Source organism: Balaenoptera musculus, chromosome 14 (genome assembly GCF_009873245.2).
Source record: "Balaenoptera musculus isolate JJ_BM4_2016_0621 chromosome 14, mBalMus1.pri.v3, whole genome shotgun sequence".
NCBI classification, from domain to species: Eukaryota; Metazoa; Chordata; class Mammalia; order Artiodactyla; family Balaenopteridae; genus Balaenoptera; species Balaenoptera musculus.
Window position 1 is genome coordinate 18,461,000 of NC_045798.1, and position 17,016 is coordinate 18,478,015.

Consider the following 17,016-nt stretch of genomic DNA (forward strand, 5'->3'; position numbering starts at 1 on the left):
TAGAAACACTATTTTTATTTTTATTTATTTATTTACTTTTCGGCCTCGCTACACGGCATGTGGGATCTTAGTTCCCCGACCAGGGAGTGAACCTGTGCCCCCTGCATTGGAAGCACGGAGTCTTAACCACTGGACTGCCAGGGAAGCCCAAGAAACACCATTTTTTTAAAAAAAATTAATTAATTAATTAATTATTTTTTTTGGCTGTGTTGGGTCTTCGTTTCTGCGCGAGGGCTTTCTCTAGTTGCGGCAAGCGGGGGCCACTCTTCATCGCGGTGCGCGGGCCTCTATCGCGGCCTCTCTTGTTGCGGAGCACAGGCTCCAGATGCGCAGGCTCAATAGTTGTGGCTCACGGGCCCAGTTGCTCCGCGGCATGTGGGATCTTCCCAGACCAGGGCTCGAACCCGTGTCCCCTGCATGGGCAGGCAGATTCTCAACCACTGCGCCACCAGGGGAGCCCGAAACACCATTTTTAAAAGAAAAAAATTAGAAGCCAAATGAGAATGAATAAATAATAATACCATCATTAATACCATTTATATTAGCACCCCAAAAATGAAATACTTATGTATAAAGTCAATAAAAAATTAACTTAAAAAATCACATGCCTATATCCTTTGAGGTAGATTTTTTTTTCTACCTTTTAGAACTTCTGAGTGATCATAACATTAAGTCAGAAAGTAAATAACCCTCTAAAATGAAGACATGACAATGTCAAACTCCCTAAAATAAAATTCCATGTGGCTTCACGGCTGAAGTTCGGCAAGGTCAGCAGGCACCGCTAACGTTAATGCTTTTGAAGGCATTATAATGATGCTTTATATTTTATGAAGACTGAAAACTACCTAAAAACCCAGATTGTGAAAAAATATTCATTATATTCATAAGGAAATATGGATATACTGAATATATTTGTGGCACACATGGTTCCTTCGGTCCCACGAGTTACAACTGGCTCTGTGCCCGCCAGTGACTCCTGCTTATCCATGCACTTGTTTGATTCCTGTGCCTGTTCTTGTTCAGCTTTTTAACTTCCCCAGGCCTCGCAGAGCATCCACCCTAAACAGGATATGTGCTGAGGGAGCAAAAAGAGTGAGAATCGTTTACACACAGAACATGTTAGTAATGGCTTCAACACCATCTGTTCTAAAGGAATTGAACCTTGTAGAAGAATCTGCTATAGAATGATCTATAAATCATTAATTTTACAGTAAGTAGAAAAAGGTGCTTAAAACAATAAAACCAGTATATGTGTATATATATATAGCTACAACACAATCAATAGATAAGAGCTAAGAAGAGTATGTGCTATGCCAGAAACAGTGGAATCTCTAAATCTGGAAACAAAGATTGAGGCCCAGTTTAGAGAGGAAACATTTAAATATATTAGGGTGTAGAACCAGTATAATGTAATTTTTAATGCTAATAAGATTCCTGCCAGGCTTCAAAAACAAAAAACTCAAAGAAATAAAAAATATTCAGTAAACCTGCAAGCCATGCAGCGTGGCCAAAAAAACAAAAAACAGATAATCTGGGGGAATTCCCTGGTGGTCCAGTGGTTAGGATTCTGCGCTTTCACTGCTGAGGGCCCGGGCTCAATCCCTGGTTGGGGAACTAAGATCCCACAAGCCGCGTGGCGTGGCGGAAAAAAAAAAATTCTGTCCACATCGATTCTGTCCTGGAGCTTGGACAATGTATGACTGCTAATAATTCCCTGTAGTCTACTTAGAAGAGGCTCCAATGGAAATGAGAGACAATACCACTTTCACAAGAAAAATGAATATAACCTAGAAAACGTGACCATAGAAAATATTCAAACCTGTAAGAGATGTGGACTAAATCAGTAAAAACCTATCATTCTTTACAACCCACTTTGCAGCAATTAATAAAAGCAACAATGACAAAGCTTGGAAGCAATGCTCTCGAACCAGAACTTTATTTCACAATTAATGAACATCTGAAAGAAGGGAAGTAAATATGAGCACACATAATGAAAGTGGCGCTCAGGGGATCATAGCCAAAGAAATGTAAGACAAGAAAATGAAAAACAGGTTAAGGATGCAGTTCGCAGCTCAATTTGTTTTTACAGCACAATGGAAGTGAAAGGCAATGCAGCCCTTAGACTCGGGATTTTTTAATAAACTCTGTTTTAATAACCTGGAACCCAGCCCTGTAATTAGCTGTAATTTACTGAGATATGGAATCTTGAACACAATATAATGAAAACTGAAACCTCAGAGGAGGAACATGAAAAAAATACAAGTCATAAAAATATGATTATTGCTGCAAGGAACTTAACAGCTATTTATAGAGATAAATCTAGGACTATGTCACATTGATAGAACAGTGGGAAGACAGACTTTTGGCCGATCTGTGGTTGAGTCTGATTTTGTTTTTTCAGGTTCAGTGCCCCTTCCTCTGGGCACATAAATCCCAGAAGCCTGCATATAGCTGAGCCCTTCCCAAGACACTAGAGGTCCAAGGTGTCATGCCAAAAGGTTAGCCAACCAGGTGACCTTCTGAGGTCCCCTTTTGAGGCTCAGTTACATACACGTTGGGATCATCGCCCCCTGCCCCCATGCAATGCTCTATGGAAATTCTACCAAAATGCTTCTTCAAGGAGGAAAGACTCATTTATCACCACCATTTTAGAAAGCATCCATGGACGACATCAGACTGTCTCAGGGTTCATAGTTCTTTTCTTCCATAAAACAAGACGTGATCATTTTGGGACAACTAAATTAATAAATCCTGAAATTAATAAACTGTACCAAGACCCACAAATTTGTTTTCAGTAGAATAGTTAAATTTAAATGGCAATTTTAAAAACTGAAAAACTTCTCTATCTCTAGCTGGAGTCCTCACTGGAGGTTGACAATTAGGGGTGAGACAACAGGAAACCATGTATCCTGTCGTGGAACACAATGTGTAACTCCTAGCAATGATTTAGAATCTACATTGTTTATCAACATATTACAAGACTGTGACAGCACTGACAACGTGTTAGCTATGAAGCCCCTTTCTAGGATAAGAAAGGCAGGAAAGGGCTTCCTGCTGCATGCTGCAAATCCATCAGAGCTTAAAGTCTGGCCAGACCCTCTCTGTTTAATCGTGGGACTGAACAGGCTCGCTTAACTATTTTACAGTGACCCGAACGCTGGAACAGAACACGTAAAACGGTCTGGCGGCGGCACGTCAGAGGCCTCACCAACCTCGCTCTCTGTGTTTACAGTACCAACAGAGTCAGTTCCAAGCGATTCTGGGATGTCCATAAGGCTGAGAAGAGAAAGAAAACATAAGACTGATTAGGTCAGCAGTCTCTGGAGCACTGGAAATTAATCTCATTTTAAGAAAGAGCTACAAGCACAGTATAAATGGCTATTTTCATTTACAGCTGAAAAGTCTTTGACCCTAGGCCCTAAATGAGGCCCTCTTTTTTTTTTAAGTACCAGCCCTAAGTAACATTTCACGTGGCTCTTTGAGACCTTGATCTGAGACGCTCACTGATCCATGATGGAGTAAGTTTAGAAAATGCTGTTCCCTGCGCCTTGAGATCCCCGGCCAGTTAAGACACTGACGTTCTGCAGCAGGTGTGGTACCTGCTCTGTTTCATCAGCTTCCCAGAGTTTCTGACCACAGAGGAGCCGGCCTCTCTGTTAGAGCGCCAGAGTGGCCCTGCTAAAGGAGGGACAAAGGTGACACGCCTGCTGAGCCCTCAGTCAGTTCCTGGGTGCTTTAGTCATCAGCTCCCTTGAAGCAGGGGTGACGGCCTCTGCTTCTCTGTGATCCCCCAATGCCCCGCATCGGGGGTCACTCAAGTAGTTCGTGAGGCAGGGAAAGAAGGAAGGAGAGGATCAGATGACAGGGAGGGGGCAACCGCAGGTGCCGAGGGCAGGAGAGGAAGGGAAACAAGCCTCTGGTCACCCCGGTCAGCTGGGCTCTGCTGTCTGGACAGTTAGGACCCAGCACCACTGCGCCTTCACCTCTCACCAGCCACGCCAAAGCTCTTCTTGGATTGTTCCCTATCCCGAACAGGGTGGCCAGGCATGCAGCTTAGCAGTCAGGACCTCAGTCCTTGGGCTGCAGTGGCAGGAGCCAGAGCAAAGTCGCCACAAGGGCTGTTTGAGGCCCAATGAAGGACCGAAACAGATGCTGTGTCAAGGTTCCCTACCAGTCGAGAAAGGAAGAAACACACAAGAGGAAGAGCAAGGAAGAACCTGAGCTGCTGGGAAGCAGCCCTGCGCCCTGGGCTGTGAGCGAGCCTGGGAGAGCAGGGCCAGGCTGAGCAGCACAGCAGTAGCGCCGTCCCCTGCGGCTCCCTACCTGGGGCCGGTAGCCCTGCTCGGCCATCATCTTCGCCTCCTGCCGCAGCAGGGCGTCTGTGAGCTGCTCTGCCTGCCTCGCCTCTTCTTCCTCCTCCTCCTCCTGCTGGTCCGCTTCCCACGCCTGCAGCTGGCGCTCTGCAACCTGGGCACCGAGAGCAAAGTCACCCGGGACGGGCCACAGGGCAGAACCCTGCCTCTGATCCAGAGGGACAGGCTCAGGTCCCCCCGCTGGAGCATCAGCGCTCAGCACTAGTGGTGGCAGTGCCCTCGTGGGAAGGACATTCATGGTACTGAATGGTACCATGGTACTGGAGAGGTTATGTGTGTGGTAAAATGCACCTTGTAAAAAGCTCTGGACGTAGCCACGTGTTGGGAAGATCCTTTTGTGTTAACTATTAGGTACTGAATTGAATAAAAAGAGACTTGTGGCCAGTGAGCCAGGTGCTTGCAGATGCAGACAGGAAAGAGGCGAGGGACGGTAACAGCAGCCTTGTTCCCACAGGAGACGGAGGACCCGGAGCGGGGCTGGAGCTACAACCAGGAGGGTCAGGGTTCCAGCGGGAAATGAAAAGGGATGCTCCGAGCTCCCAAACATGGGCTTCCTGGACAAGGTCCAGGCCAGGCTGTGGAAATAAGTCAAGGGTCCCTGAACCCTGTGCCACGATGGCGCAGGAACCTCAGCAGGGCCTGCTGCCCACGCGCTCATCCCAGGGCTCAGCCCCACCTGGGCTTCCAGCTCCTGCTTCCTGGCCAATTTCAGTTCTTCGCTCTCCTCTTTCTCACGATGAGCGGACTCTCTTGCCTCCTCAAGATCTCGAATAAGTTGCTCTCTGTGCCTCAGGGATTCCTCTTGCTCCCGTCGGTTTTGTTCAATCTTTTCCTGTATTTGTTGTCGTCTCCCTGTCAGAACCTATCCTCAGCGGAAAGGAAGAGGGAAGATTTTGGTTAGACTTTAACAGATGCCTGTTCTATCAGCCGTGGACAGTCTGCAGCTGCAGCTACACGGAGACCCAGCCTAATCCTCAGCCTCAGGTCCAAATAGACCAGACGAAGGCAAGCCCAGACTACGGGATCAGTCCAAACAATCGGCCACGTTTCCCACACGTCCCCATCGCACACAGAGCGCACGTGGACTGTGCGTATGGAGACAGCCGAGCACCAAAGAGATCAAAGCAGGCAGGGATGGAGCTCCGTCCCCAGGGCACAGACACACAGCAACAAGGTGACTCTCACTCCCTATCAGTGAGTTCTAGAAAAAGTAAGAAACCACAAGCCACGTAGATGGCCAGAGGCAGAGTCTGGGTCATCCCACCAACCTTGTGGATTTAAATTTACTGCTCAAAGCAGCAGAAACCTGCTGTGTTTGATTCTTGGCCAGAGCAGGATTATGTCCAGATGATGGTCAGGACTTGGGAACGAGGAACAGCAGGAAGCCACCTGCCATACCCAACAGTCATGCTCTCTGGGGGGGACATGTAAAGTGGCCACAATGAGGAGGAACATTTTAAATGGGGGAAAAAAAATAAAAAGATGCTGGAGAATATCTGGTATTCACAAAAGTGAAAAAGCACCAGTTGAGACCGGATTTCCCATGGGTTCTAAAATGTAGCATGCTGGCATGCACAGAATATAATTTCCATTTTAAACCACTTTAAGATAACTTCCAATACATGGATAATAAAGACTTTTTTTCCCCCAAAAGATTTCCTTTGAATTGGGGTGTGTCTTATAATGCACTACTTATATATGATAAATAAAACAGTTATGTTCTTTAGTCTAATTCTGGTTTTGCACCCCAAGAAAAAAATCCTAAATGTGGAAAAGGCTTCTGCACCAAGATGTTCACTGCAGTAACATATAACAGCTCAAAATCAGAAAAAAAATGGATCCACAAAAGGAAATGGAAAAACAAACTACTGTATACCCACAAGATATATTACACAGCCATCAAAATGACATTTACAAAGAAGATATAATAGTATAATAAAATGATCAAAATCAAATAGCTCAGTATAATATGTAGAAAAAACATTACCCATAGAAACAGAAGCGTAGAAGGAAATAAACAGTGGCTGTGTAGATGATGTAGATGGTGACTGTTTTTTTTCTTTTTACTTTTCTGTACTGAATTTTTTCCTAGTAAGCGTATATTACTTTTATAATGATATTGAAAGTCCACTGAAAATGCCCAGAGGAGACTCTGTTCCCAGAACATTTGGCAGGGTCAGCACGTGGTCACCAACCCCCGACACCCGCCCAGCCACCTGCGCCCGTTCCCGGATTACCTCGCTCATCAGCCGGTCTCGAGCACTCCTCTCGCGGGCCCACTCTGCCTCTCTCTTTTCCCACATTTCCTTAGCCTCCTCCCTAGGGAGACACAGAGAGGATGACAGCTGGATCCTTACCACCACCGGTGGTAGAAGAGAACCAAAGAACCAACAGGGCTCCAAGGCACCAGGTAGCACACACCTTCTGTGCGGCCGACCTCCAAATAAACTTTCAGCAGATTACAGGGAAGGACAACTTCACAGAAAGTATTACTATCGTAAGTACTTTAAGTTCCCTTTTTTAACACTCCATCTCCTTACAAAAAGCACTGGTGAAGACATGCACCCAGGACATTTAAACGCTGAAGTGAATGGAACCAACGGGGCTGCAGAAGAGGAGGGGCACGCCGGTGCCTGAGCTCTGTCACCACGTTCCTGCGGTCACTCTAGCTCGCCCTGTGGCCTGGGGCAAGTGAGTGACTGCCTCGACTCCCCGTGACCCAAGTACTCTGTGACCCCAGCACTGGGCTGGATGTCAGGATTAAACAGGAGGAGGACCGTAAAGCACTTAGCACAGCGTCTGGCACACGGTAAGTGCTCAGTAAGTGTTACCTGTTATTCCATTACTTCCACCTACCAGATTAAGTTTTAGGATCCAGACCCATTCATATAGACCTAAGAAGCATTCAACGTCTCCATAATTTATAACAATTTCAAGTTTCTGAGATCTCAGATGAACAGATCCTTACTCTAAACCCTAATGGCTTCCACCTTAAATAACCCGAGGGAAACACCCCACAAGCCAGGTCCATTAGCAAAGATGTGCTCCTCACGAATGATGGACAGAGGAACAAGGATGGGAGTTTCATCAACAGCAGACAACCCTCACGGCGACCTGCTGACCTGCGGGGATCGAGGCACGAGTAGAGGCCAGGAAGCCACCTCTCACCTCAACAGCATCTGCAGCTCCGCCTCCCGCGCCCTCTCCAGTTGCAGCTGCTCCTCGATGACCCGTTTCATCCAGGCCACGTCGGCCTGGGCCTGCTCCCTCCGGGCCAGGTGCGCGCGCTGGTTCTCGTCCTCCTCCTCCAGCAGCGCCTGCAGGATGCGCCTGTCTGCCTCCTAGAGGAAGGACGAGGAAGCGCAGTGGGCGCGGTGCCCAGCCCTGCAGTAGCAACAGCCTCAGCTCCGCCAGCCCCTCGGCACTGAAAGCAGGCGTTCTGGGAAGACATGGGCTGTTTCCAGAGCGGGCAGGGTGTGATCACTTAGGGATGCTTTAGACGCCAGAGGCCCAGGAGCTTTTCTCTGCCCACAGGGAGAGACCCTCTGCCACCACATGCACGTCTCTGCCCTTGGACACATCTGGTAGCACAGCTTTTTAGAACACAATTTGCCAGAGGATATAAGCTACAGAGACACAAATGCACAGAGATTTATGCACAAAGTGCTCACTGCAGCTGTTCCGTAAGAGGAAAGCCGACTGGGGTGGGAGAGCAACTCGCCCGTCCGGTCTCAGTGAGGGAGCCCATCAACATACTCGCCAGGAATACCGACAGCTAGTCAAAGAGAACAAGCTCAGTCTAAGAACACTGGTCTGGAAGCCTGAGGTGTACTCTTAGGTACCGTGCTGTGCAATGCCACTTCAAGTACATTTAAAAATGAAACTGAAAACCCCCCAAACTCACCACTTCCCTGTATGTGTGTGTATGTAAATACAGTTGATTCCTGACCAACATGGGTTTGAACTGTGTGAGTCCACTTACACACAGATTTTTTTCAATAAATATACTACTTGTATTTTTATTTTACAGATTTTTAAATTAACTAAGTGTTTGACTAGAGAGTACAGTACGTAGACTGAAATGAACTAGGGTTTGAGTCCTGATTCTAACCAAACTTTTAGCTTCCTGCCCTTCAGTGGGTCATTTATCAATTCCTTTGTTTTTGAGGCAGAGAGAGCAGTACGCGGGTTTTCAACTCCGTGGGGGTCAGCACCCCTAACCCCCACGTGGTTCAGGGGTCAACTGCGTATCTAGAAAGATGTACACCCAAACAGACACCTCTGGGAGGGGCAGGGATTGCAGGGGCTGCTGGTCAAGGGGGCGATCTCACTTGGTGTTCTCTTATGAGAACGCACCCATTACTAAGCAACGGAAAACATGCTTTTCAAAAAAAGTGAAGGAAACGCCAGGCTGTCCCTTCAGATTTACCAGTTCCTCTTGGATCTGCTGTGTACGTCTATTGAGCTGCACGTTATACTGATGTCTCAAAAAGCGTCTAGAAATGAGAAAATATGGGTTGCCTTCAGTGTTTCCTAAAGAATTAAGCAGAGGTTAGACAGCTGCTTTCTGCAGATTGTATCCCGTTCGGTTTCAGGGTTACCAGTGCACGTCTGAGAAAGTGAGAGGCTCGCCCGCTTGGGGAAGGCAGGTGAGGGGTTGGGGGTCCTTCTCACACGCACCCCAGCTCCGCCTTCTGCCACAAGGCTGCCATCTGCTTCCTCTCTTCCTCCAGCCTCTCCAGCTCCCAGCGCTGCTTCAGCAGATTCTCCTGCTCCTTCTTTAGTTTGGTGGCCTATGGGTACAAGACGGTAAACCCAGGTAAGCGCATGAGAATCAGAGCTTCCTTCATCCCTCAGCAGACACGACGCAACAAGGGTGGCCTGGCCACCTGGTGCCAGGATCCCCTCCCACCTCTGGGGCTCTGAGCCCCTTGGCCCAGCTCACTCATTCATCTTGCTGGGCCTTCCCAACCCTGCCGACAAGGATGAACCCCTGCCTCGTGCTCCCCCAGGGCCCTGCACTGTCCAAGCTTACTGTAACTAAACATCTGTCTCCCTGACCTGGCACAGCTCCCAGCTGTACCCCTAGCAGCCAGCCCAGTGCTTGGCACTTAGAATACGTAGTGGGCACAACGGATATAGTTCTTGAATCATTCTGGCCTGGGGAAGGGGGGAGTGCTCCCCTCGCCTGAATCAGAAGATCCAGCCCCTCAGAGCAACTGTGCACAGTATTCTCAAAACAGCTTCCTGGACCAAAGATCCTCATGGTTTGTGCCTTGAGACCCCCAAACTGCTAGTCTCCCGCGAGAGCTGCATGCCAGATCATCAGACTAAGTCAAGTCTACTAAGAGCACTTGAAATCCAAGTTCTCAGGAGGCTCTCAGACAGCAGGCCTCTCTACACACGTTTGAGAGGACAGGTGTTATCTCCTGATGGCTAACATTCTAGAATCTGGGCACAGAAAGAACCACAGATGGGAACACGTGTCAGAAGGAGAACCCAGCGTTGTTTCCCTTCTTAGAATCACCCCCCGGATATGATCTCTGTTTAGTGCAGCTTTTTAAACGCCCGTTTCCTAACAACAAGGAGCTGCGAGCGAGGAGGCCCTGGCGGCTGGGGCTCGCCCTCACCTCCATCTCCTTCACCTTCAGCTCCTCCATCTGCTGGCGCAGCGCGTCTGCCTGCAGTTTACCCTCCAGTTGCCTCCTCTCCTCTTCTGCTTTCATCCGTTCCAGCGCTTCCCGTCGGGCTGTTTCATATTCATTTTCATACCGTTTTTCCTTTTCCCCTTCGGCGGCTTCTTGCTGCATGGAGCCAAAGGGACCCGGGGGTGAGTATCTGTAGCATGGAGCTGGCAAAGACCCAGCTCCCCACCACCGGTCAGCAGGCCTCAGGGCCCGTTCCTCATTCCAACATGTCTATACCCGAGGAGGCCACGCACTTATCAGCTGTGTGGCCCAGGCAAAGGTGCATCTTCCTGGGCTCAATTCTCACTGTGGGAACCATGGGAGGGGTGCTGCCCTCAGAGACGAAGCTGGGGAGGCTCTCAGCACAGTGCCTGGTACAGAGGAGGGGCTCAAGAACACCGGGGTTCCTTCCCTTCCACAAGTCAACAAAACACTTTCCAAAATGAACCCAGAGGTGAAGCAATGGGTCCACAGAGGTGTGGACTTTTATCCCCAGAGTTGCTGCTATAAACCAAGGTCGAGAGTTTATGACGTAAATTACATCAAAAGAGGGTGCTGCAACAGAAACAACCTTTAAGGATGCATGTTGCATCTACCATCAACCAGCCCTGGACGCCTTGTCTTATTCTGCCCCTGGGAGTGATCACGTAGGATTCTTGTCTGCATAAGAGCAACAAACATTCAGTTTTAACACGTGTTAAGTAAACCAAGAAGAAGTCTATTCCTGTATTGGAGTCATTAACATTGAAAACAAGAAACAAATTCAAAGACATGGAGACAGTCTCCCAACACATACCACACCTGTTTTTTTTCCTCTTTCTGTGTTTCCCAAGAGTTTATCACATGTTTCTTGTGAAGTTCCAATTCAATCTGAGGACGAGAAGGCAGAGAATAAACTTCCTCACTGATTCATTGGACACATATTCACTGCCAAGTACAGTGTCATGGCCTGGAATGTGGCCAGGTGTCTTATAAGGAAGTGCATGGTGACCCCAACATATACAGTCTGATTGCAAGTCAATTAGAAAACCAAAGGACCAGTCAATTCTAAACCATGTCAAGAATTGGAACAAAGTAACAAACTTTTCTTCCACTACCCTTGGGGCTGAGCGGGAACAGGTCAGCAGACACTGAAATGGAAATCTAACCTCAAAGGCCACCCTGGTAGGTCTAAAGCCTGCCAGGCCACAGGGCAGAAGCTGGATGAGGAACAGACGCAGCCTTTGGCCTGGCTCCCCGGTACCCCCTCTGCAAAAGAGCAGCTGTAAAAACAGGCACTACCTGTATCAATAGATGCAACAAATTTGGGGTAATTAATAAGAGATTTGGGTTTAAACAATCTTTTGGATCAGAAAATGAATTGTACCACTGTCCAAAAGCTTTTGTTTGGGAAATTGTTTATAAAAGTTTTTAATTTCTTCCTCAACTCGCACATGTAAACATTTGCAACTAGCTTGAATGTTCTGAATGAACATCTGAGTACATGACTTTGGAGGAGCCACTGAAATCTACAAATGGCCGGGGAGAGGAGTCCTCCCAGGTTTAGAGCTAAGTGCACAACGCCCCAGAGCAGCCAGATGCTCTATTACTTGTGACTGGCAATTTCTACATGAAGTTATGAGTACATAAATTAACACCACCAAGTGTATACACAAACTATAAACTGAAATTAATTAATTATATCCTTCATGGGATTCTCTCCCTCTAGCCCAATCTCTGCTGAATGATGTCACCCCAGCCAAGACGCCCCGCTCTCTCCTTGCCCCGAAGCCTGTGGATTTGTCCCTCTTTCTCCTACCACCCCAGTTCTGACCTTCACCATCACTTGCCTGGGCTGCGGCAGCAACCCCTCAATTGACATCACCCCTTCCCGCCCACCTCGACATTGCTGCCAAAGCTGCAGCTCCCCAAAATGCAGCTGGGACCCTGTTGCACCCCTGCTTAAAATCACGTAGGCGCTCCCCAGCACTTCCAGGGGAAGGCTGTATGAGGCCGTCCAAGGTGGCCCCTTCTGCCTACCCAGCCTCTGCCCTTGGGGTCCCGCCTCCCTATCAGACGTCCCAACCTCACAGCCACTTGTAGCTGTTAACCGAATGAACCAGATCTTCTGTGTGGGGCTCCTTTTCAAGGTGGCTGGAGTGATCTCTGTTTCACCCCAGCACAAGATGCAAGCTTAAAAACAAGATGGGAAACACGACTTCATCTACTTAGACAAATCAACAGAAGGATTTCCTTGGTTTTCACCTCTCGAAGTTTGGGGTTGTTCTTTTTCCAGTGTTCATACAAAAGCTGTTCAGCAATCTGTCAAGAAAACACAAAGAGGGAAGCCTGATGTCACTTTTCCAATCTGTCCACATTTTGGATAACCCACAATAGAAGTCAGCCCAGGCTAAGAGCTCCTCCACTGGCACGCCGGCACCGTGCCTGCCCTTCAGACCTCCCACATGCCTCACACCCACGGCGCTGGGAGCCAGACACCTGATTGGAAGCACACAGTGCTGACAAATGACTCTTATAATGGTGACAAAAGGGGGCCAAAATCTGATGCTACAGATGGGTCCTAGATACTAAAGATCTGTTTCAAAATATACAACAGGCTTAAAAACAGAGTTTGGGGCTCACCATTGCACACGACTACTTTAGAAGATAAAATATACCAGTCCCAGCCCTTTGTGGGACCAGAGAACTAGAATAAAGAAAAAGGACTCAGATGTAATGATTAAGGGGCCAAAGAGAATAGAGATGACTCATGGAAAACACACATAAAGAACAACTCAGAGTAAGCACTTTACCCGACTGGCTCTGGAGTGAACTGCCGTCTCAACAGGTCAGAGCCCCCGAGGGGACCCCACGTGGCATCACTGACAGGCTGGGGACTCCCGCTCTGCAGCCTCCTAAAAAGCTACTTACCAGTTTCCTTTGCTCCTCTCGGGCTGACTTCAGATTCCCGTGCTGCTCCCGGATTCTTCTTTCCCTCGAGTTCATGCTCAGCCTCAGCTCCTCCAGTTCTCTGGCCAGCAGGTCCTGCTCCTCCGCCAGAAGCTGCCTGAGTCTCTGCCGTCGGGCCTCCAGACGCTTCCTCCCCTCCTCCTTCATCTTCTCCCGCTGGTAGGCGTGCATGCTGGGTAAGAAGGAGCCACCATCAACCAGATGTGCTACAGCCGCACAGGGAACACGTGGCTGGTTGTGTGGGTGACAGAGGCTGAGGCAGACAGAATGTGGTGACCCGGGAAGGTTTCTTCCAGCCAAAGTGAACAGAGGTGACAGAACCACTACGCATAATAGAATCTTATTTTTGCAAGAAGAAAATGTATAATGGACTTATATATGCGCGTGCTAACAGTACCAGCTAATATTATTTGAGCAGTTACCATGTACCAGGTACTACATACCTGGACGGTTTTATATTAATCATCACATAAATCCTATAAAGTAGGTTCTGTTTTAGCCCCACTTCACTGATGAGGAAACTGAGCTCATTCATACAGCAGGTGACACAGTCAGGGTTTCTATCTAGGTCTGTCTGACTCCAAAACCTATGCTTTTAACTTCAGTGTTTTTACATGTATTTCTACAGAAAATGGGTGTATGTGTGTATATATATTTACACACAAACACAAATGGAGAAGAGTATGGGAGGATATGCACCAGACAGTTCACTGTGGTTCTCTCCTGGGGGTATGGGGTTACAAAGGAGACTTCCACATTCTACACACATTTCTCATCATTTTATCTTTTTCAGTGCGAATGTGTTACTTCACTGATGATCTTTTTTTCAATTTCCAGTTGGAAAGACATCACTGTGCAGGTAATCCATGCTGTCCAGCCGCACTCCCCCAGGTCCTTAAGGTCACATCTCCTGACAGCAAGTGGCCCTCAACCCTAACCGATGGCGGTCACCACACAATTACCTCCTCTGGTAGGAGGCCTTGGAGCTCCATTCTGCCTGCTTGGAGCTGCAGACGTCAGACACCTTGAAGTAGCGGCTGTTCTGATCCCACTGCTGCCGAAGCTGGGCCTCCTGCTCCCGGCGTCGCTGTCGTGCGGCCTGCTGATCCGGGAGCCTCCGGCTGCACCAGGAGGAGGGCAGCGTGGGGAGTGCCATCTGAGGAGAACAGCAGTGGTAAGAAAATGAGCCTGCTGCAACCCCTCATCCCTTTAATGCGTGATCCTCACCCCTTGGCTGAACGCTGGAATCGCCTGGTAGAGCCTGGGTCCCACTCCAGACCGGTTAACAAAGTCTTAGTGTAGGCCCCCAGGCACCAGCATTTTAAAAATGACTTGTCATCAGGGCTGCAAATCATCTACTTAAATAAGCGTGGACTGCACCGGGCTGTGAGCCAGACATCATGAAGGGCACTGCAGACAGAGACGGAGAACCAGTCCTGGCAATGCTGGACAAGCACACTGGGGACTTCTATGCTCTGCCTAAAGTAACATAGATAATAATTTAAGGAATTCGTGTGTGTGCCAAGCCCTTGACATATACGATCTTTTTCATTGTTACTATCGCCCCATTTTTTGGCAGGTGAGAAAACTTAAGTTCAAAGAGGTAAAATGACTTGCTCAAGATCACAAAACCAGGAAGTGGAGGAAATTTATAAAAGAGCTGGGATCCTAATTCATGTTAGTCTGAGATGAGGGCCCGGGCTCTGTAGACTGCAAGAGGCTGCCTGTTGGGACCAACATGCCCTGGCTTCGGCAACCCGCAGAGAGTGGCCCAATCCAGGTGTCACATCTGGAAGTGTTCTGGATTAGCATGGAGGGAGATCCCTCATCTTACGGATGGAGAAACCACCACCCAGAGAGAGGAATCAATTTGCATGGGTCAAGGAGCAATCTGGGGACACAGCTGGAGACTTGAAAGCAGAACCAGTCTCACTCCGGACACCTTTTCCCCTGGTCCAAAAGCTGCCCCATGTGCAGGGTCTACACAGTGCTTGGCTGTGACAATGCTTAAGGAGCTTCTGTTGAATAAGCAAACTCAGAGTCCTCCGATCCCGAAGGAAAACGATCTGCGTGTATGGGCCGAGTTTAGCCTGAGGCTGCCAGTTTATAATCTGTCTTCAGACTGTGGCAGGCTTGCCAAACTTTTTTCCTTGCCCTGTGAGCCGCCCGCGGATAAATCTTTGCACCAGGAGTCAGAAAACTTAAGATTCCGGTCCCGGATCTGCCACCAACAAGCTGGGCTGCTCCCTGAAAAAGTCGCATCCCTCTGTAACAAACGCGGTTAGAGGAAAGTGTCGGACCCAGAGCGCGCGCGGAGCAGAGTGAGAACGGGAAGCCGAACCCCCGGGCGCTCTGCGATCGCGTCCCGCGACGGCGGGCGCGCTTCCCGCCAGAGCGGGGCCGACTGCAGCGGGGCTCTGAGGGTTCCGGCCCCAAAGCCAGCCCCCGGCCGAGCCCAAACCCCCGACTTACGTTTCTCTGCGCCCCGGAATTTTCGAAGGCTGTCCCAGCCCGAGCTGCAGCATGCCCCAACCGAGCCCAGCCCGGCCCACTGCGACCCTCCCGGATAGAGCTACACCTACGCTGGCCGTTTCCCCGCTCGTTGCCGGGGCAACGGGTCGGCGACGGAGCGCCGCGAGGGCCAAGCCTCCTGCAGCGCGATTACTAGACGCGCAGAGAGGAAAAAGAAGGTTGTGTTTTTCTCTGGTGCCCCCGCGTGGTGGGCGGGAGCTCAATCGCAAACGTCGCTAGTCCTGGAAACAGGCAAGGAAAGAGGAAAAGAATCCATTCACTACACCAAATTCAGGATGAAAGTGAGGATGGGGGGAAATCAGAGGGATATGATAGGGGAGGTGATTATAAGCCAGTGGTTCTCAAACCTGGCTGCACATGAGAATCATCTCGGGAGCTCTTAAAAATCCAGATGTCCAAACCAAACTCCAGACAAATCCCATCAAGCTCCCTGAGGGTATCAGTGGTTGTCTAAGCCCCCCAGGTGCTTTCGACGTGCAGCCAGCTCGCAGAACCGCTGGCGTCAGTCGGGACGAGTTATTGGTAACTTTCTATTGTCTTAGGATAGTGGTGGGTTCAAGTCTGTTCATTCTCTTAGTGTGTTTTATAACTCGCATGTGTTACGTGTATTATCTTATGTATCAACTATTCCGTTAAAAAAATAAAAACATCCGCTCTTTGATTCATGCTCTTTTCATATTCCCATTCTTGTCTTCATTTACTCTCTCCTTCATTCCTTCCTCCCTTTATTCCATTCTGTTTTCCCGGATGCAGCATAATGTCCAGTTGAACAGTGTGGCCTCTGTTGCAACCTCCACCATGCTAGTCATGTGGTCTTGGACAGGTCACTTCATCACTCTGTGCCTCAGTGTCCTCGTCTGTGAAATGAGAATGTTAAAGTAATTGAAAAAGGAGGCCGTGAGACTGGGGAGGCTCTGATGCCTCCGTAGCCTATGCAAGCCAACCTAAACTGAGGCCAGAGCCAATGCACTCGAATCCGAGAAAATGAAACTTCCCAATCACCAACAGCCAGCTAGGCATTCCCAAACAAGGCAACCCCTTAAGCGATAGCCAATCAAATGATTTCCTTGCTTTCACATCTTCTTTCTAAAAACCTCTCTCCTAGATTCTGCCGGTAGAGCGCTCCTGACCACCTTTTCTTTGGTGCTGCCTGATTCAAATCAGTAAGTCTTGAAAATTTTACTGTGCTTCAGTTTAGCTTTTAAAAAGAATACCATCAGGGCTGCTTTCTAGGGTTGCCCTTGTGAGAGGAAATGAAGGTTTAAATGGAGAGGGCCCAGCAGCAGAGCACCTGGTGCATCTCAGGTGAGCACTGTCTCTCACATCCCCCTTTACTTGACACATGTTTACTCAGCATCGCCCTGCCTCGTGCATGAGATTCCCCAGGGTTAGCCTCCGATTGGTCCCAACCCCTTTGGCCAAGGTCACGGCCACTCTTCCATATTGTGTCCCCAGTGGAGAAAGGAAGCAGCCAC

The 17,016-nt window shown here is 48.8% G+C and overlaps 1 protein-coding gene across 2 annotated transcripts; it reads right to left on the reverse strand.

Annotated features, from left to right (window-relative positions):
* Nucleotides 1–403: 403 nt before the first annotated feature.
* Nucleotides 404–15,621, reverse strand: LOC118880266 (trichoplein keratin filament binding). Of its 2 annotated transcripts, XM_036823841.1 has the most exons (14): nucleotides 15,482–15,621; nucleotides 13,972–14,165; nucleotides 12,971–13,181; nucleotides 12,305–12,361; nucleotides 10,862–10,930; nucleotides 10,004–10,177; nucleotides 9,054–9,166; nucleotides 8,803–8,869; nucleotides 7,542–7,714; nucleotides 6,611–6,692; nucleotides 5,050–5,235; nucleotides 4,324–4,467; nucleotides 3,213–3,276; nucleotides 404–440 (listed from the first exon to the last, which is right to left on the reverse strand). In XM_036823841.1, exons 2-13 carry the CDS (start codon nucleotides 14,163–14,165, stop codon nucleotides 3,244–3,246), a joined length of 1,503 nt encoding a protein of 500 aa, XP_036679736.1. In that variant the 5' UTR covers nucleotides 15,482–15,621; the 3' UTR covers nucleotides 404–440; nucleotides 3,213–3,243. The 2 variants fall into 2 exon arrangements, with proteins under 2 accessions (XP_036679736.1, XP_036679735.1); XM_036823840.1 differs by lacking the exon at nucleotides 404–440 and having other exon boundaries at nucleotides 1,921–3,276.
* Nucleotides 15,622–17,016: the final 1,395 nt, after the last annotated feature.